The 22,734-nt window shown below is 37.4% G+C and overlaps 4 protein-coding genes across 5 annotated transcripts; 2 read left to right on the forward strand and 2 right to left on the reverse strand.

The window, feature by feature from the left end:
- The first annotated feature begins 9,769 nt into the window (after positions 1-9,769).
- On the forward strand, positions 9,770-10,335 carry LOC137708041 (uncharacterized). Its single transcript, XM_068447012.1, has one exon. It carries the CDS (start codon positions 9,843-9,845, stop codon positions 10,254-10,256), a length of 414 nt encoding a protein of 137 aa, XP_068303113.1. The 5' UTR covers positions 9,770-9,842; the 3' UTR covers positions 10,257-10,335.
- Positions 10,336-10,382: 47 nt separating this feature from the next.
- On the reverse strand, positions 10,383-15,852 carry LOC137708040 (transcription initiation factor TFIID subunit 6-like). Of its 2 annotated transcripts, none has more exons than XM_068447011.1 (13): positions 15,520-15,852; positions 15,259-15,429; positions 14,900-14,986; positions 14,719-14,820; positions 14,524-14,632; positions 13,927-14,030; positions 13,702-13,839; positions 13,513-13,608; positions 12,964-13,088; positions 12,399-12,531; positions 11,736-11,861; positions 11,545-11,649; positions 10,383-10,890 (listed from the first exon to the last, which is right to left on the reverse strand). In XM_068447011.1, exons 2-13 carry the CDS (start codon positions 15,382-15,384, stop codon positions 10,810-10,812), a joined length of 1,332 nt encoding a protein of 443 aa, XP_068303112.1. In that variant the 5' UTR covers positions 15,385-15,429; positions 15,520-15,852; the 3' UTR covers positions 10,383-10,809. The 2 variants fall into 2 exon arrangements, with proteins under 2 accessions (XP_068303112.1, XP_068303111.1); XM_068447010.1 differs by having other exon boundaries at positions 11,545-11,656; positions 15,520-15,850.
- A 2,358-nt stretch (positions 15,853-18,210) lies between these two features.
- LOC137708011 (protein IQ-DOMAIN 33-like) lies at positions 18,211-20,860 on the forward strand. The gene is made up of 6 exons (XM_068446974.1): positions 18,211-18,642; positions 18,732-19,091; positions 19,411-19,617; positions 19,796-19,909; positions 20,145-20,516; positions 20,641-20,860. The coding sequence occupies exons 1-6, from the start codon at positions 18,571-18,573 to the stop codon at positions 20,734-20,736; spliced, it is 1,221 nt and encodes a 406-aa protein (XP_068303075.1). The 5' UTR covers positions 18,211-18,570; the 3' UTR covers positions 20,737-20,860.
- Positions 20,861-20,992: 132 nt separating this feature from the next.
- Positions 20,993-22,379, reverse strand: LOC137708012 (eukaryotic translation initiation factor 1A-like). Its single transcript, XM_068446975.1, has 2 exons — positions 22,228-22,379; positions 20,993-21,635 (listed from the first exon to the last, which is right to left on the reverse strand). The coding sequence occupies exon 2, from the start codon at positions 21,616-21,618 to the stop codon at positions 21,178-21,180; it is 441 nt and encodes a 146-aa protein (XP_068303076.1). The 5' UTR covers positions 21,619-21,635; positions 22,228-22,379; the 3' UTR covers positions 20,993-21,177.
- Positions 22,380-22,734: the final 355 nt, after the last annotated feature.

Genomic DNA, 22,734 nt, shown 5'->3' on the forward strand with positions numbered 1-22,734 from the left:
ATGATAGCACTCCAAGGCAATATATCCCTTTTTTCTATAGATCTGGCATTCATTGATGTAACAGAAGAAGCCATACTAAAATTTCTGAAGAAACAGTTAGGGGATGTATGTCCTCTTCTCTAACAGATTTGACACTCTGGTTGCATTTGTTCTAGAATCAATATTACCAGACCATCCATTACTTGGTTTGTAAGTGTTCTAACCTTTGCCCTTATAGGTTGATTTATAACCTCCATTTCCTCTTTGCTGGCCTCCATTATATGGTCCTTGTTGAGAAAAATATTGAGGTGCATCCATTGATCTTGGGCCGTTGTCATGAGAAGGAGTGAAGTTACCCACAAAACCAAAACTATAAGTAGACAGGAAAATGAGATTGGGAGTTACCCGAAGGCTGTGGATGGTGCTATAATGCAATGCAGGAGTAGCCATGACTCTTCCACTAGTACAATAAGAATCAACGTCTGCAAAATTTGAGCTATAAGCTCCATTATTAAACATAGAGTGCATTGATGAACTGGATGAACCTTGCATATACATTGCAGACAGTCCACGTGACAGAGTATTAATAGTCATTTCATTCTCCCTTTCAGCTCCCACAAGTAATGCACGAAATTCCTTCATAGTGATAGCAGGCTCTCTATCAATGGCAGTCCAGGATTGTAGCATACTCCTTTGGTAACCCTGCTAAGCTACTATAACTACATTATCTGAAATGATTCACCAGCAGCAGTGAATTATCTCTTATAGATTTGAGTTTGAGTAAATATTTATCCAAAGAGTCTCCGCCCAATTGATCAGAAACAGCAACCTACAGGATCAGGGGCTCGAAACCATCGTTACGGAACTGAATTGATGAAGATTGATGAACAACGAAGCAGCAGAATTATAAAGAGAGAGTGATAGATTAATGAAGAAGAAATGAAGTGATTATGCTTCATCAGTTTATAACGGAGCACTAAGTTTTTACTGGTCTGATTATTTTCAACCTTGATCCTTTAGAAACAAGCATTCATGTTTTTTTCCTGGAACAGAAAGTCCCAGCCGAATTACTTTAATTTTTAGTTGCTACCAAAAATTCATAATCACCCCTTAAAATGCTCTTTATTATAAAATTGGGTCGCTGATAGACTTCACGGTAATGTGTCTCATTGAGTATCTTACAGTCAGAAGGAAAAGGCTGAGCATATTGGTCTGGACCTTACTTTTCTGTATTTTGTTGGTTTTCTTTTTCTCCTGGATTTTATCAATTGAGGAAAATGACTTGCTTACTTCCAAACTTTGGAAGTAGTGAGGAGGCTTTTATCTTTTATTTCATCAAAACACTTTCCACTATGGCGTACCATTTTAATGGTGTAACATGGATGTGGACAACATTTAATGTCTCGTTTGCAAAATTTACTAACAAAAAAAAATATACGAGCTTTTATTCGATTGAACAACATATGCATATCACAGACGATGGCCTCAGAGTTGGAGATAAATTTCATATTTATATTTCACACATCACGTTCTTAATTTGTTTCTTGATGCTAGTGAATGGTAATAATCAAGAAGAGGCTGAAATACCTGTTTGAGTCTTCTCTCCTTTTTTTTAAAAAGTAGATTGTCGTGATAAAGTCATTGATAAGTCTCCTTTTATTAAAGGAAAAAGAAAAAAACATATGCATGTCTAAAAATCTATCATAGTCGTGCTAAAAGAGTACGTCCATATAAAACACTAGAAAGAGTGCTATGTATATAATGCTTCATATAACATTACCGTTCACGAGTACAAAGGGTACAAACTACACATACTTAACGCATGAAAGAGCTACACGGACTATCATCAGTCCTTGGAGCCTGCTAGAGTCAAATTTATCCAAGTGATATTTGACACTTATGCCATGCCTTCATGCTTGTGCATATAACATTACATACGACATGATCCCATGCATGCATATACGTGCATGCACGGAGTTTATTCATATTTTTCGACAACGATGTACATGTGCTTAATTATATAGACTCTCGTGATGTTGTTGGTCTAGCTTCGAGCCTATATTTTTAGGCATATGGCCTCAGTTTCCTCCGCCGCCACCGTGTCCCCCTCCTCCCCAGCCGCCACCGCCGCCACGTCCTCCTCCTCCCCAGCTGCCACCTCCGCCACGTCCACCTCCTCCCCCACCACCGCCTCCACCGCGTCCGCCTCCTCCCCAGCCTCCACCACCGCGTCCGCCTCCTCCGCCACCGCGTCCACCTCCTCCCCAACCTCCGCCACCACGTCCGCCTCCTCCCCAGCCTCCATATCCATCAGGCTGCTTTGTTTCAAAATTGTCCTCTACTGCGTCATCGGTAACTACTACTTCGGACTGATCAGCAACTTCAGGCCAACAACACTGTCTGCCGCAAGTGTAGCGGCCATAGCGATAGCAACACTGGCCACAGTATCCCCCGCCACCTTGGTTAACTTCCTTTGGCTCATCCTCTGCACCATATATATATATATATATATATATATATATATATATATATATATATATATATATATATATATATATATCTTAGCCTTAGTCGACTTAGCAAGTATATGTCGAGTATATTGGAACAGTATGAATACAAAAAACCCTAGCTAAATATGTAATTTACGAACTATATGACACTGTTATGAACTTATAGTGGAAACAGAATCAAATTCTTGTGTACATTTCCTTTTCTTTTTTCTCCCCCTAATAATTGGGTGCATACATGTGGTTTTAGTCAGTCGTGCGAATGTAAGGGGTGCACAGGTACGTAGTGTAAAAGTGTAAACAATATTGATATATATATGTGTAATTGTTTAATGTAAGGGGTGCACAGGTACGTAGTGTAAACGTGTAAACAATATTGATATATATGTGTAATTGTTTAAAATGGAGACACAGTGAATTGAAAAAAAAAAAAATTTATCAGAGCGATTAACCATTTAAAATATAAACGAATATTAACTATCATACATAAGTTCATAATAATTAACCTTTTTTCTCATCTTTGGATGTCTCAGCTTCAGCAGCAGAGGATACAAGAACAACGGAGCCAAGCAGAAGGCCTAGCAAAATAAGAGACTTGAAATATTTCATCATTCGCTAACTCGCACACTACTCAAAAATCCCACAAGAAAGACTAGAAGGATGTGAATGTTAAGCCTTGGACGATCACCATTGTTAATTTATAGTGCTGGGAGTGCTACTACACGACGGTACACATTATGGAAGTATGTGGTGCATATTTACGAGTGAGGACGCAGATTTATGTTAGCAGTTTGAAAAGAGTAGTACGTACGTATGTTTGACTTGAAGTAGAATAAAATGCATCTTCGATTCCTATCATGAACACCCCGCTTGATATATGGAAAAAAAACAAGGTGGTTCTGGCGTTCAAGCAAAGACATGTGTCTAGTTTGAGCTCCACATGCATGCGAATTTGGACACGTGCACGCGAATTTGGACACGCGCACACACTTACCGCATAGACACACCAATTTTCGTTTTATTATTTAATTCAAATGATATTAAAAGGGGAGAGTTAAACGCCGAACGCAGTGAATTTAGATGAAAATACTCATCAAAGCTGTATTAGGTAATGGGCCTCCATACGACTGCTGATAAAAAAATAATTTTACGATGAACTCAAAACACAATCACGTAATATTATTATTTTAATTAAATTATAATGCAAGAAGATGATACATCGTGAATAAGAACTGAACGATTGATGTTCTGGTGTGATTATTTTCATACTTGACCCTTTAGAAACAACAATCCAAGTTTTTCTGATCATATTCTAGATCAGAACGTCCCAGCCAAAGTACCTTATTTAGTAGCTCGGTGCAGTAGCTGGTTGTTGGACGTCAAGTTGACCAACCAATTCTTTCAATCTTATCTCATTTATTAATGTATATAGTACTTGGTCAAATCCAATCCGATATATAGTTCTTTTTTTCTTGAAGATAGTATTGTGTGGGAGATGAGACTGAGACCCCCATGCTATATCCGTAAGACGTTTTGGCCCAGGAAGAATAATGCCAAAGAAGCAAATTTTACTGTACGTCGCAGTTTAGAGTTGAATGTGAATGTGGTGTGGATCGAAAATTTTTTCACAAAGATGGATATTGCTCACACGAAATTATTAACTGTTTATCTATCTGTCTATATAGAAAGCCGGTAGGACTTTGAATAGTAATTTTTGGGGTCACAAGCTTCATAAAAAAAAAAATTGAATAGAAATGCCCCTCAAATAAAAAACTTCAAATGACACCTCCCAACCGTGATATTACTATATATCAGGGTAGGCACGTGCTGGCCGACACTCGGGGGTGACGAAACCATTAAAAACATGCATACCGATCAAATATGTAATTAGAAAAGGATACACTAATGCAGAATCGTGTTCAGAGCATACAACTAATCGAGAATAATATGAAAGAATTATTATGGAAAGGTACAAACCAAGGAATGTGTCCCACACAAAGGAGATTCAAAGATGCCTAAGCAGAAGTACCCTGACGCTGGGATCGTGTGCCTCGATTCTAACTCCTGAGGGGGCCCAAAACAGAAAATATGAGTGGACCAAAGTTTATATTAATACTAATAATAAGAAAACCATTTTATTTAGGAACATAGTAACCCCCTGTTTTGAAAACATATATATAGTACTATGTAGTAAGTTTTCTGAAAACTCTAGCATGTAATGAAAAAGTTCGTAAAACATGTATGTGTAAAACAATGCTCGATAATGGTGCAATCGTTGCCTGAAGGAAAATCCGTAAATCTCATCAATACTATACATGTCCATCACCCAAAGGTGAAGTTGTACGACACTAGGTTACACCAATGAAGAATATGGTACGCCCCATCACCTGAAGGTGAAGCTGTACGACTCTAGGTTACGCAGAGAAGAAACATATAACATCACACACCAACATTAGCCCCAGATTAGTGAAGCTGGGGGTATCTCATCAATATCATCAACTCCTCATTCGCCCGAAGGTAGTACATGTCCATCACCCGAAGGTGAAACTGTATGACACTGGGTTACGCTAGTGAAGAAATAAGGTAGGCCCCATCACCCGAAGGTGAAGTTGTACGACTCCGGGTTAAGGTTTGGGCGATGACGGTAAGGAAAGCGACGGGGTCGGCATAGTTTGGGTTAGGGTGGGTGAAGGTTGATTTGGGGAGAGAGAAGGGAGGGGGTGAAGAGTGAGGAGTCGAACGGATAAGGGAAGAGAAAAGGGAGGGGAAGAGAATAGTTTTTTTATTATTATTTGTTTATTTTTTAATAGCCTAATCATTGTCCACGTGGGTGTCATGTCATCAATTAACAGAGGTTCTGACAGAAAACTTAACAAATGTATGAAAGTGTTCCAAAATTATGACTTTAGATATCACTCTGGGACGAAAAAAACTTCATGTAGCAATTACATATGAACATGATGGCATGCATGCATGCAGCCTATTCATATTTCCTAGCACAGACGGTGTTCTACTTATATATATGCATAGTTCTCATAAAATAGTCTTTTGAGACTGATGAAGGCATATGGCTTTAGTTTTCTCCACCACTGTCTTTCTTCCAGCCTCCACCGCCTTTCCCCCAGCTGCCACCTTTCCCCCAACCACCCGAATCACCACCTCCTCCCCAACCACTGGGGGGCCCCCAACCACTGGGGGGCTCCCAACCACTGGGGGGGCCCCAACCACCTCCTCCCCAGCCTCCACCTCCGTAACTTCCTCTGCCCCCCCAACCATCATAGCCGCCGCCTCCATATCCATATCCATTAGGCTTTGTTTCAGTGCTATCGTCTACTGCTTTTGACTCTGTTGCTGCGTTATAAAAAATTAAGCTAGTCATTGTAAGTCTAAGATTTCATAGTTTGACAATACTTAATCAGATAACAATGTTATATATGTTTGTGTATATACGTTCATAAATCAATGTCAATACTGTGGCGAAACCAGGAATTTTCGGGAAGAGGGGCGAAATTTAAAAGCATAATAGGTTCCACAAAAATGTAGACAATCAAATCATTTTAGATAGTAGACAATATTTAATGTTGTTCACAGTTTGTCAATACAAACAAGTTGTAATTATTGTCGGCAAGATTTCATGTCATGAAACGTCGCATAATAGACTCATTGTCCATAAAAACAAAAACATCCCTCTCAATATAAACAATCAAGCTATCACACAACTGTTGTACATCTCTCGCAATGTAAACGTCTCTCTCAGTAACATCAAAAACACCCTCACATAATAGGAACACTAATGATATTTTCCTCACAAAACTTTTGTATATTTGAAACAAGCCCTCAAAGTCATCATTTCACAAAAATTAAAAGACAATAAGATGAAATAATTTTAAATACCAGAAATAATAACAAGAATTAAAAAAGAACAATTACAAACGTCAACCTTTGTTTTTGAATAGTCTAAACAAATGAGAGAGAGAGAGAGAGAGGGAAGAGAATTAAAATGGTGGGTTGGTAGTGCGGTTGGGAAAGAAAACTACATCAATAAAATTAAAAATTAAAAAGAAACTAAACCCACCGAACTGCACCGTTTCATTAAAAGGAACATTAAGTTTTATAAAAGGTAAACGATGCCGTTTAAACAAAACCAGGTCATCTTCTTCCCTTGAAACCAAAACCCAGCAGCGAAATGCACTTAGATCAACAAGTTTAGAAGATCAGAGGGGCGAAATTCTCACTCTTAGTGGCTATTTTCGATGACCGGAGGGGCACCCGCCCCTTCTTGCTCCTTTGTAGCTTCGCCAGTGAATACGCAGAGTAAAGGATACATATCTTGTATATTTTTATATACAGACACACCACACTATATAATTAACTAACCTTTGTTCTCATCTTTGGATGTCTCAGCTACACCAGTGGAAGAGACGAAAACCAGGGTGCCAAGCAGAAGGCCTAGCAAAATCAAAAACTTGAAATATTTCATGATTTCTTGAACTCGTATGCTGCTCAAAATTCTCACAAAGAAAGATGGGAATGCTTTAAGCTTTGGCGATCACCTATTTATATGCTTGAAGATACTATTGAACGACAAAATAAGGGGGTTTAGTAGATGACACCAGTCATTATGCATGCTCATGAGTGATGGTAGAAAAAATCAGTTGGGTTACTATTTACATGAAGAAAAAATCAAATGGGTTACTATTCATATGAGGAAAAAAATAAGAAAAATCAAATGGGTTACTATTCGTATGAAGAAAAATCATATGGGTTACTATTCATATGAGGAAAAAAAAAGAAAAATCACATGGGTTACTTTTCTTATGAAGAAAAACATACGAGTTACTATTCATGCATGGTATTTGCACTATTCATTTGAGGAAATTTTGTAAAGTAAATGATGTTTGCTACGGTAACCTTTTGCCTATAAAATGAGAGCATACAGAGGAATGAAAAGAGAGAACAACACAAGTGTAATGACCCGTCCCTAATTATTACGGTTTTTATAATATTAATGTGTGAATATACGAAAATGCCCTTCAAACAAAAACGTTGACTTTTGTTCACCGCATTGTTGTTTCACTTAAGGTTTATTTCCTTGGCATATCCTTGTGGCACTTGTTGCTACGAGCGTGTGGGCGCAAGTGAAATCGGATTTGGAATTACGATGAACGTTTTATGGAGCTATGAAGTTGAAGGGCAAAATAGTCAATTCATTATTCTAGATATTAGGGTTGGATATTTAATTATTTTAATATTATCCTGACACGTGGGACCCACATCTACACTACACTCCCCACTCTTCTTCTGCCATGTGGGTTCCTCTCCCAATCTCTCAAACCCTCTCTCTCTCACATTTCCTTCTTTTTCTCCGTGTCTCTCCCCGAGAAACACTTACCCTCTCTCACTACCATTTCCTCCCTCCCCCGAGCACACCCAAATATCATTTCCTGGATCCGCCACTGATTATGGTAGACTGGGTGGTGATTGTGGGGTTGTGGATTTTGTCTGTTTTGGTTAACAGTAAGATAGCAAGCGCTCTTTTACTGGGTTTTCCCACACAATCTATATTCCATACAAATCTAAGCTAGTTAGCAGACTATTAGTTTGGATTTATAACTTGATTTAGGATTAAGTTTAATATTCAATTTCAATTTCAAAAAAATCACTTTTGGATATATGCACCAATTGGAAATCATTAATTGATTAGTCCTTTTTCAGTAGTTGTCATGTATGTCCTCAGAACCCCATTCAATTCAGATGGGGGAATTGAGATGCAAATTTGAGAGAGAGATTGTTTGTTAGGATACAAGTCTTTCAGTGTCAAGCAATAACAACTTCGTGTCAAATTTGTATAATGAAGCTCAAGATTTTAGCTTTAGAGTTTTTTAAGCTATTGTTATACGAAACAAGGTTATTTTAGGAACAATAGTGGGTAGGGAAATACGGTTTCAATTTTTTAACTTTTAGCGGTGGGTGAGGTTATAACGTGGATGAGAAAATAAGACATTAGGGTAGATCTAGTAGCATTTTTCTTAAACACTAAGTAATATGTCTAGATGGTGTAATTACAATATTGCCCTTTATACATATTTTGTCTCGAGACTGAAAGTAAGAGAAAGAATAACACACGCATACACAGTAATATGCAAAATCTGTGGGTTTTCTCACCGAAGTTGATTTTCTGCTCAGTTTGCCAACGCGTCAGTTCATCACCAGCTTAATCTGTGTGCGGGGTCAAATTATTCTGAATTTGACCTTCCAGAATTGTCTAGGGCCAATTGGATTGAAAGGTTCAAATAACCTAAATATTTTTTTCAAAACTTGAAGACATCTAGTAGTTTCATTTTAATATTAATTAATATAATATACCTATCTAGAATTATACATATAGAATATAAATAAATATTTATATGAATTTGGATCCCATCCAGATTCAAATTGTGAAGATTTTAAGGATCTTCACATATATCGTACATCGTATGGTCAAAAATTATTTTAAAATTATTTATTTAAAATTAAATACAAATAACACTTAACGAAAATTGATTACAAGATATATAATAAACAAGTATGATGTGAGGATTCCTAGATCTCCGCAAAGAGAATTCCAAAAGAATCCTTATCCGATTTATATGACTTCAAGGGTCAGAATATGTACGAATCCGAGTTATTTGACTTAGGATTTGTATTATAGTCCCCGAGTAGTTCGTCGTTTAATCAATTGAATTGGTGAGTAAGAAAAAAAAAAAAAAAATATTCTCAATTCAATTATAATCGCTCATAACTAATCCGAACTATTAAACAATTTTAGCAAACCAGTACATAAGTTGAAAAAACTAGAAGAAAACAGTAGTTGGTAAAAAAACGAAAGATTTGAGAGAGGATTATTTGTAAAGATTCCGGGATCCTCTAATTATATTTGTGCATCGTACGATCAGAAATCATTATAAATTTTTTCATTTAAAATTGAATATAAACAGTACCTGACGAAAATTAACCGCACAATATACGATAAACGAATGTTATTGGAGGATTTCCGAGGATCTGGCGAGGATCCATTCATAAAATATACCGTCGTATTACTATTTTAAGCCTCCACTTGCAAGTTGTCTATTTTTTCCGTTTAATTGGCTAGCCGCTTGTAAAGTAGGTAAAACGTTTATCTATCAACTTTACAGAAACAAATTCCATAAAACTTATGGATTACAGAAACAAGGGGCCAAAAATAAAACAAAAAACTCAGTGCCCCATGCATGTGTTTATAAATACTTAACATTCCATCACTTCTTTAATTTGCAACCAAAATACAAATCAATCCTAATTTCATTGTGAAAAAATCCCAAGCTAGCATAAGAGAAGATGAGTGTAGAAGTGCTGGATGGTGCCACCATTGTCAACTTTGTGGAAGATGAAGAAGCATTCGGCCGCTCAGTACGGGACCGTTTTGCTCGTCTCGACGCCAATCACGATGGTCTGCTTTCTTATGCAGAGATGCTAAAGGAGCTTCAGTCTCTACGGGTCTTTGAGACCCACTATGGCATTGACGTGAAGCCAAACCCGGAAGAGATTGCTCATGTCTACGACTCGCTGTTCGTGCAGTTCGATCATGACTCGAACGGGTCGGTTGATTTGGAGGAGTTCAAGGCTGAAACCAAGAGGATGATGCTGGCTATGGCCAATGGGATGGGGTTCTTGCCAGTTCAAATGGTGTTGGAAGAAGATAGCTTGCTGAAGAAAGCAGTGGAAAAAGAGCACTCCAGTGCCAAAACTTAGCAGCTGCTTAATTAAGCACTTTTAAGAGATTGTACTTGTGTACTTAATTACAAAGAGCCTTCTGCGATGTCGATTTTTATGTTCAAGTTCCATCACAAATAAATGAGGATGAACAGACCAAAGATAGCTAAAATAAATGTAAATCGATATGATTTTATCTGAGTTTCTACTGTATTTATACAAAAATTTCTCACTGAAATCTTTCTTTCTATTTTTCCTTTTGTACACCAATCTTGAGTTTCAAGATTGCTACAGAGTTACAAAAACAAACACATCTCGGGGGCTGGAACAAAAGAGAGAATGTCTTCACCGAACAACTCAAACAACGACACTAGGAGATGCCCAGAATTCAAGTCATCCTTCCAAACCTGAGAGAGGATAGCTGATTTCTTTAGAGACTGACCAGCAGGCTTGCCCCTTGAACTTGTGCCGTGTGAAATGCTCTCATCTGGCATTTTCTGAGAAGACGACGAGGGGCCTGCATCATTATCCCCTGATGGAGCTGGAGCTGCTGTGTCTACTTCCATGTGAGATGGTGAAGAATTAGTTGGCGCTATATCTGTTGGCCCATCAGTTGCAATTTTCTGCAGGGGCGGTTGCTCTTCCATGTGTTCCACACTTCGCTTGCGTTTATCTTGGTTATGTACATAAGAATCAGAGTTAAGACTTTATCTAAATAATAAACCTTGAAAAGTGAAGGGTACTTCTCCTTCCTGGACAAGCAACCCTATTCATCAGCTTTTCGGTCAGAAACATCCAAGGGGTGCTTCCTTCATTATGGCCAAAGCCTAGTAGCCTAGAACATATAAGAGCAGAATCCCATACCCGAAAGGGATTGCAGGGGGATAGGAAAGCGGAAACTCTTTCTTGCACGATTGCATGGTTGATGTGTTACAATCGGAAAACATACAATAGGCTTGTAGCTTAAGGGTGCTCAACTGCTATACGTGATAGTGTTTATGCTTCTTGTATACCCGTTTGAGTAGTATAATCTATTCTATTGCAAGAAACTTACGAATCAGTCTAGCAATTTATGGGCCCCTTGATATTGTTTTTGGTTTTTAGTTTTCACTTTGTGTGGGAGATAGAGGCAAAACACAAGGGAGAAATTTGAGGGATGTGAAGAGTGGAAGGATGGTGGGAAAGATGTAGAAGAAAGGTATAAGGAGAAAATAAAAACCAAAAACCCATATGTATGCTGGTTCTATGCTTGTATAATCAAGAAACACTCATTCGAAGTGGTTGAAGTGCCATCATTCAAGAAAACATAAGCCATTGAATGTCTTACTTGGCATAGTAATACGGAGTTTTCCATTGGCCCTCCAAAAAGATTGTGGCATTGGAGACGACATAAGTGGGAACATCTTGAGCCTATCATATATGCATTGACCTGCTGCATTCTGGAAAAGTGCATGCTCTCATTAGGAAGCCTTACTTAGATTTTTCAAACAGTGTATACAGGCATGAAAAGAGACTCACCAACAAGGCTCCATACACACGCCACGCTTCATGCCTCTTCATCTCATTCTTTTGCTTGTCAAGAAGCAGCTCTGGTTCAAGTAGTCGCAGATATGACTCCAGATTTGGCAGTACAAGAAGGCGAACCTGCAGTTGAGAATCCTTACTTTTGAGTTTAAAAAAATGCATATTCCGAGAAAACACAAATACCTGAAGATGAGTAAATGAACTTTGGAAGAAGTTTAAAAGCAATAGCAAGGCCCGACTTTCATTGCCATTAGTTCATATGTTGCATGGAGTAATGTCTCTCTCTTTTCTAGATTTGTTTTACTACAACGTTTTCATTTAAGAACAAGTCATTAGGAAAAGAGAAAAGGTGTTGCAAATATCTTCCATTCCACCATATTGAACTTCTACGACTCAGACTCAGAATAAAGAGTAATAAAGATAATCCAGTTGCAGACGCAGGAAAACCTGGGCCCAGAGCCAGCTAGCTTTATTTACAAGTATAGATTCCCCTTTCAATGTATGAAAATAGATAACAAGGATAGGCTAACAGAAACTTATGGGAAGAAACACAAGAGATACTACTTCAAGTTGAATTCATATTCCAAAACTCATTTACATAGGCTTTGTGCACAATAGTGAACGATGTTCTTAGTTGCAAGGAGCATGAGGCCTTACCACACTGGGCCCTAGAGCAGCTAAACCTTGAATTGCACCATAGTGTTGAGTCAATGTCCGCTTTGGATCCAAAAATGCATTGACCAAAGTTTTTGTAAGACGCGACTGGAGAGTGTTATATACGTGCCCAAACCTGCAACAGATTCAAATATTGAATCTCATCGGTATGATGACAAATTCACACCAAAATATATGCATGGAATTTTAAGAGAAAATATAGAGCTCTACTTCCATGGTCAGGAGAAATTTTTAAAACAACAGTTATGCTAGGCAGATTGATAGCATTGAATATGCTAGCTCAGTTTCACTTAACATAATGTAGAGAAAAAAACATAAATATTAACAAGAATCTGAACAGAATATGCACTCAACCTATGTTAAGTTGCTTAATACACCAGGATCACAAAAGTGTGAAAAGGACGTGACCGAGGTCAAGTCAGAAGAGACAAGTAGGAGGTGATATCTCAAGAAGAGATGCCAGAGAAAGTGCAAGAAAAGGGAAGCAGGCCAGGTGAAAGAAAAGCATGAAGGTAAAAGGCATTTAAAAAAAAATAACAAGCCTAACCTTTTGCAGATTGAAGCAACTAGGTTAGCAGTGAAGTCTCTAAGTTCCCAGTGATTGTCAGCAAACCTGTTGCCTAACCTTTTTGCAACAAGGCAAGTGACCACAGATGGCATCAATTGGTGCAGCTGATCAAGAGCCAAAAGGAACGGGAAAACATTAATGTCTCAGAATAAAACTTCCATATAAGTAACACATTTTACCCTGATCACCACCTTACATGCTTCATAACCCTTCGACATAAATAGCACGAGTTCAAGGATGATAAACTATGATTAGCAATACATGCATATAGCAAAACAACGACTGCAGATTTGTTCATTTATTAGAAAGGAACTGAAAAGGGGCAGGAAAAAGGCCAGAAAAAGTATAGGTGATCTACTACAATCAGCCTCCCCAATCGTCAAACCAGAAAATTACAGAATTCAACTTAGACATCATTATCAAGATGTACATAAATACCTTAATAGACAATTAGAACTTAAACTACTTACATAAGGCTCTCCTATGGAAAAAAAGGAAATAAAGAAGAAAGAAGAAAGAAGCACTTACATAAGGTTCTATGTGTATGTGAGGATTCTGGAGAAGACTCCGAACAACTCGCATTAAAGCGAATAGAAGTGCATAATCATTCAAGCCACGAGAAACCTGATATATGTTAAGAAAGGTTGGTTTAAGTAACCAATGGCTACATATCATACTCTTCTTATAGCTGTCAGTGATAGTGTCAAGAATCATCACCTCATCAGCAATAAAGCATGTGAAATAAGGAACTAATGGATGAAGTCCCGAATCAGTGGCCAAACTCACTAATGCTTCTTTGAACAAAACCAAATCAGATCTACTCACAACAAGCTCAGTGATTTTGTCAAAATATAGCTGCAAGGGCAACAAAAAGAAGGAACATGTAAACAAGCTGCAAACTGAAGTACTTCCAGTATAAGATCAGACAAGTGAAATATGTACCTGAAGCTCCCTAGATAATATGTGCTTAACAGGTAATTTAATGTCAACAGGAAGTCCATCATCCTTTTGGTTATCAATTTTACCATCAGAAGGAGGTGCAAGTACTACAGAAGAAGAACAAAAATTCAATAACTGAGACAAACTTGGGCTAACAAAAGTAGAAAAGCCGAAAATGGAGTTAACTCTAGTTCCTCATAATTATATCAAAAAGGATTTATCAGTGGATGGCAGATTCATTTCACCATACAATTTATGTAGATTGAATTCCAGACAAACAAAAAAGAAGAATGTGAAATACACTGCAGACCACCTCACACTCACAAGATCATGTAAAATCTCTGGTATATTGGAGATACTGAGTATTTTTTAAAGAAATTGATATACTGAGTATTTTTTAAGGAGGATATTAGTCATTTCATGCTTCGCACAACTTTAAAGTTTAGAGAGTGCTACAAAACCCATGGAATGCTTTCTTTTACTACAGCTAACTCCTAGAATACAAAAGTCTTAGCGTTCAGAAGTAATCACAACTCCTAAATTGGAAGTGTGATTTATGAGTAATAATTATTGGCACAATCTATAAACTTTGAGAAAAACCTTCTAGAGGAGCATTCTCTGGAATTGCAGGTTGTACACCTTCTATAGCAAGCCAGTGACAAACAATTCCAGTATCAAGCGGTACTTTTGGTAAAGGAGCTTCAATCACCTACAGTCAAACATAAATATGGAAAATTAAAAGGAAACATACAAAATCAAGTAGAAAGTGAAATCAGATTGCTCAGTAACACATACATCTTTAAAATCCACATCCTTGTCGTCAATGTAAAACAAATCCCTATGCCCAATAGCTCTTTTGAACCGCAAAGGACCTCCGGAAACATAACCATAGATTGGCTGGTGCAAGCAGGATAAGCAAAATGAGATTTCGAATAATAAACAAACCCATGCTAATTCAATCATTTTAAATACTCACCTCAACATTTCTTAAGTTGAGTGCGCCATCAACATCTTCGGCTGTCAATCTAGTTCTCCTCGAGTGATGCATGCATTTAATAGCCTCCTGCACTTCCATTACAAGGAAAAATCACACTCAACCCTCCAATGTCTCAAATCAAAATTCACCAAAATAACATAACTACACTATCTTCTTGACCAACTAATCAAAAAAAAAGCAACCCAACTTCCAACTATTCAGTCTCAATATTACCACATAAACATGTAAATCCAATTCCCAAACTTTACCAATTTTACTAGTACAACCTCAAACGATCGAAAACAACAATGTCAAAACAAACCCATATCACAGTTACGCCGGAAAAGTTGAAGATTTACCTGCATGATCTCACGGAGGCGGTATTCGATATCGGGGGCGAGAGCAAGAGCAACATCTGGAGACAAGTTGTTGATTCCAATGCTTTGTGCAATTACTTCAACATTCTCTTTGGGCACAATGCTCATTGTTCTCGAATGCTTCCTCTCGACCTCAGTCACACAACAGTATCCCTGAAACAATCACGACAGTAAGTCATTCCCATAAAAAAATTTCAACTTGTTTAGTACAAAGCAAAAACGTAAACAGATTTTTTTTCTTACCCTTGAAATTTTCTGGGCAGCCAAGCAAAACCCTAATCCGCACGAGTGAAAACTGAAAAACGTCAACTTGAGCAACAGTAGTTGCAGGCTTCGTTCGTTCACTCGGAAAGAAAGAAGAAGATTGAGTCGGGCCAAAAGAAAAATGAAAAGAGAGGATTTCCCATAAACATCCAAGTCGGGTTAATAAGTCAAATATTCGGGTCGGGCCTCAAATCGTGTTCTAGCTATAAACACGACCGGCCGGTGATTAATACGGCCCGTTTAGAAATGATTTTAAAATAGTTTTGTGAAATTTTTTTAAAATTAATCTTTATTAAAAATTCAAATGAATCATTGAAAAGCATTTGAAACGTTTTCTTCAAAAAGAACTTAAAGTGCTTTTGAAACTTATAGAAAATACTTTCAAACAATCCCATAAAAAACACTACCGCTAAGTTTTGACTTTTTCTAAAAATGGTGTTATTGAAAACAAGTTGAAATTTTATTAAAAACTATAGGCTTTTCAGCTAAAATGGTTATTGAGATTTGCATAACTCCTCATTTTAGTCCATGAGATTTGAAATCGATAGAATTGGTCCCTGAGTTTGTCTATCATCAGTCATTTTGGTTATTTCTTGAAAAATCTCAATAAAATAAGAACAAAATGATAAAAATACCCTCAATTTTTTGTCAAATCATTTTGATCTATTGTTTATTATATTGCGGGTAATTATGTCATTTGGATTCTTATTTAACATAATTTTTCACTGAATGACCAAAATAATTGATGGTGGACAATCTTAGGGACTACTTCTATTGATTTCAAAATTCATGAACCAAAGTGAGGAGTTAGCAAATCTCAATGACCATTTTGGCAAAAAATCCAAAACTATATTACTCATAAAAAAGTATTTTGAGGTGTTTCCTAAAAAATTATTTCACATGTGCTTTTCCATGAAGTATTTCTATAACTCAAATTCACTATTACGCTTTCTATCTCGTGTTAGATTGCCCAAAAACACTTTTAGCAGTTTCAAAAACAGTCTCAAACATGCACAAAATTGATCATGTGGCAAGCTTTAAAAAGGTCGATAAAACAGTTCTCCAATTTTTTTTTATTTTTTTTATTTTTTTTACTCCTGTAGAGTTCATTTGACATGTAAACTCATATAAAAACACACTTTAAGCTAGTCACCCACTTAGTTTTTAACAAGAAAACTTTAACGAAAAGATTCCGGTACTGTTTATTTTAACGAAAAATCATTTTTTTACACTAAAAAGTCAATTATGGTACTATTTATTTTACCCTTTATTTTATCTTTATTATTAAAACTCAAAATTTTCAAACTTTTTTATTAATTTTTTATTTTAATAATCTGAACACTGATATTATTTGTCACACCATTTCATAATTAAACTATGAAATAAAATATTTTTTTTTCATGTTTTTTGTGTTGCCAGATTTTTTTTTCTTGTTAACTTATTAGGGTACCATGTCAGTCCCATGATGAACTGTCTTTAGTGCAAAGCATGTGCCACAGTCTATTTATAATCCAACAATCCTAATGGCAAAAAATATGCACTGAAAGAATCATTATATGAAGGGAAAAGTGCCTGATCAGGACCACCAAATTGAGCCGATGACATTGGATTTAATTATTCTATTGACCTTATAGATCACATATCCGTCTTTACGAAAAAATGTTTTCTTATTCCGGTGTTAGTATCTCTCATTTTTATCTCTTCATCGTCCCCTTTCTATTTATCTCCTCATCTACCGATTTTGGTATGAACTCATAACATGCAAGTGTTTCTTGACAAAGACAGAAAAACTGACGGCGGAATGTAGAAGTTCGTCTTTGTTTTAAGCAGCAAAAACTTGATGGTAAAGATTGAAGGGGGAAAGCATCTGTCTAAGTTACTTAAAAATCTCAAACTTTAATCTCACAAAAAAAGAAGAGAAAAAAAAAGGATCTGTCTAAAGCCAATGCTCATTTTCCTCTTATAGCACAACACACAAGGAACTAAATTGCTACAGATTAGTGTTGTATTTCACTCTACACATCTTATATCTATCCCGCAAAGTATAGTACTACTACATTTTTATGGATTTTGGCCTCTCAAATGGTTCCTAAAGTTGTCGGCATGATTTTTATTTGGTCCCGGGGTACAAAAGTCATGCAATGAGTGAGAGTGTTTGGTATGTACTCCTGTCACACCCAAAGATCTTTCCACCAATAGACAAAATAATTCATGTGGTGAATGAAATATGATCCACCAATAGACAAAATAATTCATGATGAATGAGATAAGTGATATAGATATATTTCGCCTATGCATGTATACCAAGTTTCTCTCCATCGGAGGACAGAAAAAGTCATATAATGAGTGAGATAGAGTGTTATGTTAAAGTCATGTGATTCTTATATGACATGTTATAAGAAGTATATTTCAAAATCACACGATAAATGAGATAAGTGAATGTAGATATTGTTACATGACATCGTATATTTTTCTCCACAAAAGAGCATAAGAAGTAACCAGAAAGGAAGACATAACCCTAATAGCAAGTAAGCTTTAAGTGAGGGCAAAGTGCTGAACCCATGTGCAAAAAGTGGATGAAAAAGCAAAAACACCATGCCCCTCTCATCAACCAATCTCTCACTTTTCATCTTCTTTTATTTTGTGATTAAAGTACAGATCCATCCAGCTCTAAAAGCCTTCTCTTCTCTGCAGTTCTTCTAATTTAATCCTATCTAACAAGTACTTTTCTCCTAATTGAAAATGCATTAGTTTTTAGTCGCTATATAATTAGCACTCCAAAAAAAGTCAATCATGCATTTCTCGTCGGTAAAGAAAATGAGGGAGAGGGTATTGCAGGATGATTTTTCGGAGTGGTAATACCAATCCCGGTTTATTTCTTTGCTTTATGAACAAATTTACACATATTTTTACTATGGTTAGTAGTATAACTGAGTGAGAATCTCAGTGCACTAATCAAACTTTTCCTGAAGCACATATATGTAATTGGCAACACTCTTTTGAGCATCTTCTTAGAGCTTCTGAGTTGAGATGGGCATCAGTGGAGGTTTGGTCAGGAGTGTTTTCTCGAGAAACCGATCTTTCAGGACACATGAGAGCAATGTGAGTTGCCACCATACAATGCTTCAACGCTCTCCTGTTAGTTGTGTTATGTATTAATGTGATTCGTGTTTTTGATTGATGGCATTTAGGTGAGGAGCAATGTGACTGAGAGGAGAAGATGGAGCTCGGTTAGATCGTACCTATGTGGAGACGAATATAATTCAGTCATGGCAGAGAATGATTCAGCTTCAGTTAAGAGCTCTGTGGCTACAGCCGCCATGCAGTTCAATTCAGTTTTAGCTGTTGCAGACGAAGATTCTAGTTCGGTTAGGAGCTCCGAGGCAACTGTCACGCAACCGATGCCAGAAGACTTGAAAAACAAGGGAAACATCAGAAGAGAAGCAACTAAGGTAGATGTGGAAATGGCAAAGACAGAATCTTCGGTCTCCAAAACAATGTCTGAGGAGCGTGCAGCAATCATCATCCAGTCGGCATTTAGAGGCTTTTGGGTAATTCGACACTATCAGATTACTTCAATTTGCTCATCTTGTAGAAACACAAGTTTAATTCAACGGAAATTACGAGTATTCAAAGATCTTTGATAGGATTTATGTTACACTTTTATTTTGAAAGGACCACATCGGCTCTAGTCAATGTGCCTACACCCACGATCTGCAGGTTTATGTTACAATTTAAGTCAGAGAAAACTCAGTCGTCCTAAAATTGTTTCGGAAGTGCAAACTCGTTATTCATTGATAACTTTGAGGAAAATATGCGTTACTGCACCGGGAATTCTGGCCCATATTCATTAGACTGCTTGGATTTCAGATTAGGTGCCGAAATGGAGGAATTAGATCCAAGGATGGTGAGCAGGAGCTTCTTGTTGGAGTGGAAAGTCCGAGTAGGGAGTCCCTAGGCACATCGGTAGAAGTTCAAACGGGAAATTCTGTGGAAGTTTACTCGATTCAAGGAGAAAATTCAGCTGCTCACCACCGGACACAAGAGAAAGCTAGAGCGCAGGCGCTAAAGTTGAAGGTAGATCAGAAACAACTCAAACTTTTCATTCTTACGTGTTAACTATGTAATGCTAAAAAAATGTGGTAAAACCACATTGAGAGTGAATTCAAACTGGGATTTTACAAGTTATTTATGTATCTACACACATGTTGAGATTGAATCACGTATGATCATTGACATTCGTAAAAATTTACAGGAAGAATGGGATGCCAGCACAGTTAGTAGCAACATATCAAGAATGAGAATGCAGAACAGATTGGAAGCAACAACAAGGCGGGAGAGAGCACTGGCGTACGCCTTTTCACAACAGGTACTGAAATTCATTCCTAAAAGAGTTGGGATTCTATCGTGCAACCGGTGATTTAACACCCCTCTCTCTCTCTCTCTCACGCGATGTGAAAGATAAGAGAAATCACGTGACTAAGAGAGAGAGAGAGTGATAAATAACCGACTACATCCAAGATTTTGCCCTGAAAGAGGTTCTAAAGACTCCTCCTATGGTTTTGGTTTTGGAAACTAATTAACTTGGTATTATTTGTTTGAAGCTAAGGATCTGCTCAAAGAAAAGGCACACCACAACTGATGGCACAGAACAGAACATGGGTTGGAGCTGGCTAGAACGGTGGATGGCAACCCGCCCTGCTGAAATCTCCTCCGCAGAAAGTCATACAAGCAACCACGTTGAACCAATTCACAGCAGCCAAAGATTTGTCATCGGAAAGAGATTGTTCGACATTGCAGGTGAAGAAAAAGAGAGCTGCGGATCTAATGAAGTCGGTGTCCCATTTGATAACTTTCCGGTACCAGCAGAAGAGCAAGATGGCTTCAGTCCAACTAAGAACAGATTCAAGGCTACAAGAAGCCTATCGAGGCGAAAATCGATGCCAAGCTACGAGTGTGGGAAAGAGTATCCCAAGGTAAGGATATGTCTCATTTAAGCTATGATCCGAACTGAGCTTGTCAAAAGAGGATCGATATTTGAAGAACAAAATTACTAAGTTCCGGTGTTCAATTCAATGACTGGCTTCAACATTGATACAGGTAAGCAAGAAGGATTGTTCGAGGGAAGCCGAAAGAGATGAAGAGCGGACCGAAAAGCAAACTGGGCGAAGGAAGTGCAGAAATACTTCATTCTAATGAACACAGATTTCCCTGTAGAATCTCTGTCAAGTAAATACTCTGATATCTTATATATAATCTGATGCTTGATACCTGAGTGAGTTTAAAAATGCATCTCAAAGAACCTCATCTTCTCCGAAGAAACCAACGAAAGGAAACACACAGACTAACTAGGTAAAACATTGTCAACGACGCTGTTAAAAACGAAACACAGAACAAGGTAAACAGAGTAAAAGGGAAGAACCTCTGTGACGAAACTAGTTATTCGAAAAAGAAGACAAACATATCAAATATATTAGTAATAACAGATGTTACATGGAACATGACCAATTCCCCATCTGGAAATACAAAACCATACAGAGCCAACTGCCAATCCAAGTTTGACTTATACCAAGGACAAGTAACTGCCATTCGGTAATGTAAAAACATAACATCCAAATAGAGTTTTAACCTGAAAGCCTATATCTTATCGATATCTTCATCCTCAAACTCAACATAGTCATCAACACCACCTTCAGTTTCTTCATCATCAATACCCCCAGCAATACCCTCGTTGAGACGTGTATTCTCTGGAAGCTCTCCATATGCCTTCAGAAGCCTAGCCTCATCAGGCATGTACTTGAGGATCACATCAGCTTTGTCGTCCTGATAGTCACGAAGGCCAACAAGAATGATATCACCAGCTGCAATCCAAACCTTCTTGTGCATCTTACCACGAATGTGACAAAGTCGCTTGGTCCCATCAATGCACATGGCTTCACACCGACCGTTACCAAGCATTCGAAGCACTTGGGCATACTCCTGTCCATCTTCCTTAAACACAAGCTCACGCTTTTCGTCATCAGCTTCGTTCTTACCTCTCTTCCTGTTCTTTCCTCCCTTACCCTTGTTCTTCGGCATGATTACTAGTTCTGTTTCTGCAACCAAAATACAATCAGGTACTCAAACGTGAATATCAACCACTTCCATAACTTCGTAAATTATTCAACCAACACCAAAACTGGATCACAACCCACAAAGCTCACGAAAACATATTTTCATCAGACAAAAACGTACAATAAAGCATATAAACTCAAATTACCAATGAAAAAAAAAAAACCCTAAAAATATAGGTTCACAAAAAAAAATTTTCAATGAATTAGAAATTAAATTCCAACGAAAAAAAAAGATTCTGGGTCTGTTCGGCTTAACTCAAACAACAGTTAATTTCGATTTCGAAGAAAAAAAGATTCAAAATTTTATCATTCAAACATAAATTTAACTTCAAGAAATAAAATTCATCACAATTAGGGGAAAAACAATCAAACCAATAAAATTAACAAAAAATTCCAATAACACAGAAACCTCAGGAAGAACAAATTCTCTGAAATTCAAAAAACCCATATGTAATTAGATGAGATCCCCAAAAATAATTCAACGCACAGCCCGCTATAGCGATTTACAGGAAAACTACGAAACCCTAGAATCGATAACAACTTCAGAAGACGAAAAAGATAGGGAGGAGAATACCTCTGGTTTGCGAATAGGCGAAACTTGGAGGAGGATTCGACGGAGGACCACAATCTGAAAAAAACCGAGCTTCCGGTATCGAATCGAGAAACCTAGCACGCAGCTCGTATTTGTACCACGAAAGGTCAAGTTGGGCCGGGTCGATATAAAATTAATTTGACCCGAAAGCCAGAGGTTTGGGCTTAGAGGAATAGGGAGAGAGAGGGCGATGTCTATAGGATTTTTACAAAATTTTTACTTTTAATCCTCTCGTTCACACTCAACGTAAAATATTAACTTGTTGTGAAAATAAAGATATGTGTGCGTAGAATAAAGTAGATAAAACACAATATTTACGAGATTTAGTGAGTGTGCCTACATTCTTAGGGCAGCAATATTACTTTCTTACTTCTTCTTTTCGTTCTTTTCTTTCTTTTCTTTGGTATGTTTCTCATCTCCCTTCTTTCCTTTATTTTTCAATCTTTTATAGGCAAAAGTCAAGACCTAACAAACCCATCATATGGGTTA

Source organism: Pyrus communis, chromosome 11 (genome assembly GCF_963583255.1).
Source record: "Pyrus communis chromosome 11, drPyrComm1.1, whole genome shotgun sequence".
Classification (NCBI taxonomy): Eukaryota; Viridiplantae; Streptophyta; class Magnoliopsida; order Rosales; family Rosaceae; genus Pyrus; species Pyrus communis.

What these genes read in the sequence shown, in the direction of transcription:
- LOC137708041 (XM_068447012.1), top strand. Translation starts at nt 9,843, where the DNA reads ATGAGTGTAGAAGTGCTGGATGGTGCCACCATTGTCAACTTTGTGGAA.
- LOC137708040 (XM_068447010.1), bottom strand. Translation starts at nt 15,384, where the DNA reads ATGAGCATTGTGCCCAAAGAGAATGTTGAAGTAATTGCACAAAGCATT. An exon ending in AGGATGTGGATTTTAAAGAT is followed by an intron (nt 14,633 to 14,718) that starts GTATGTGTTACT and finishes GTTTGACTGTAG; the next exon opens with GTGATTGAAGCTCCTTTACC. An exon ending in AGAGAATGCTCCTCTAGAAG is followed by an intron (nt 14,031 to 14,523) that starts GTTTTTCTCAAA and finishes CTTCTTCTGTAG; the next exon opens with TACTTGCACCTCCTTCTGAT.
- LOC137708011 (XM_068446974.1), top strand. Translation starts at nt 18,571, where the DNA reads ATGGGCATCAGTGGAGGTTTGGTCAGGAGTGTTTTCTCGAGAAACCGA. An exon ending in CGCAGGCGCTAAAGTTGAAG is followed by an intron (nt 19,618 to 19,795) that starts GTAGATCAGAAA and finishes AAAAATTTACAG; the next exon opens with GAAGAATGGGATGCCAGCAC. An exon ending in GTGGGAAAGAGTATCCCAAG is followed by an intron (nt 20,517 to 20,640) that starts GTAAGGATATGT and finishes ACATTGATACAG; the next exon opens with GTAAGCAAGAAGGATTGTTC.
- LOC137708012 (XM_068446975.1), bottom strand. Translation starts at nt 21,618, where the DNA reads ATGCCGAAGAACAAGGGTAAGGGAGGAAAGAACAGGAAGAGAGGTAAG.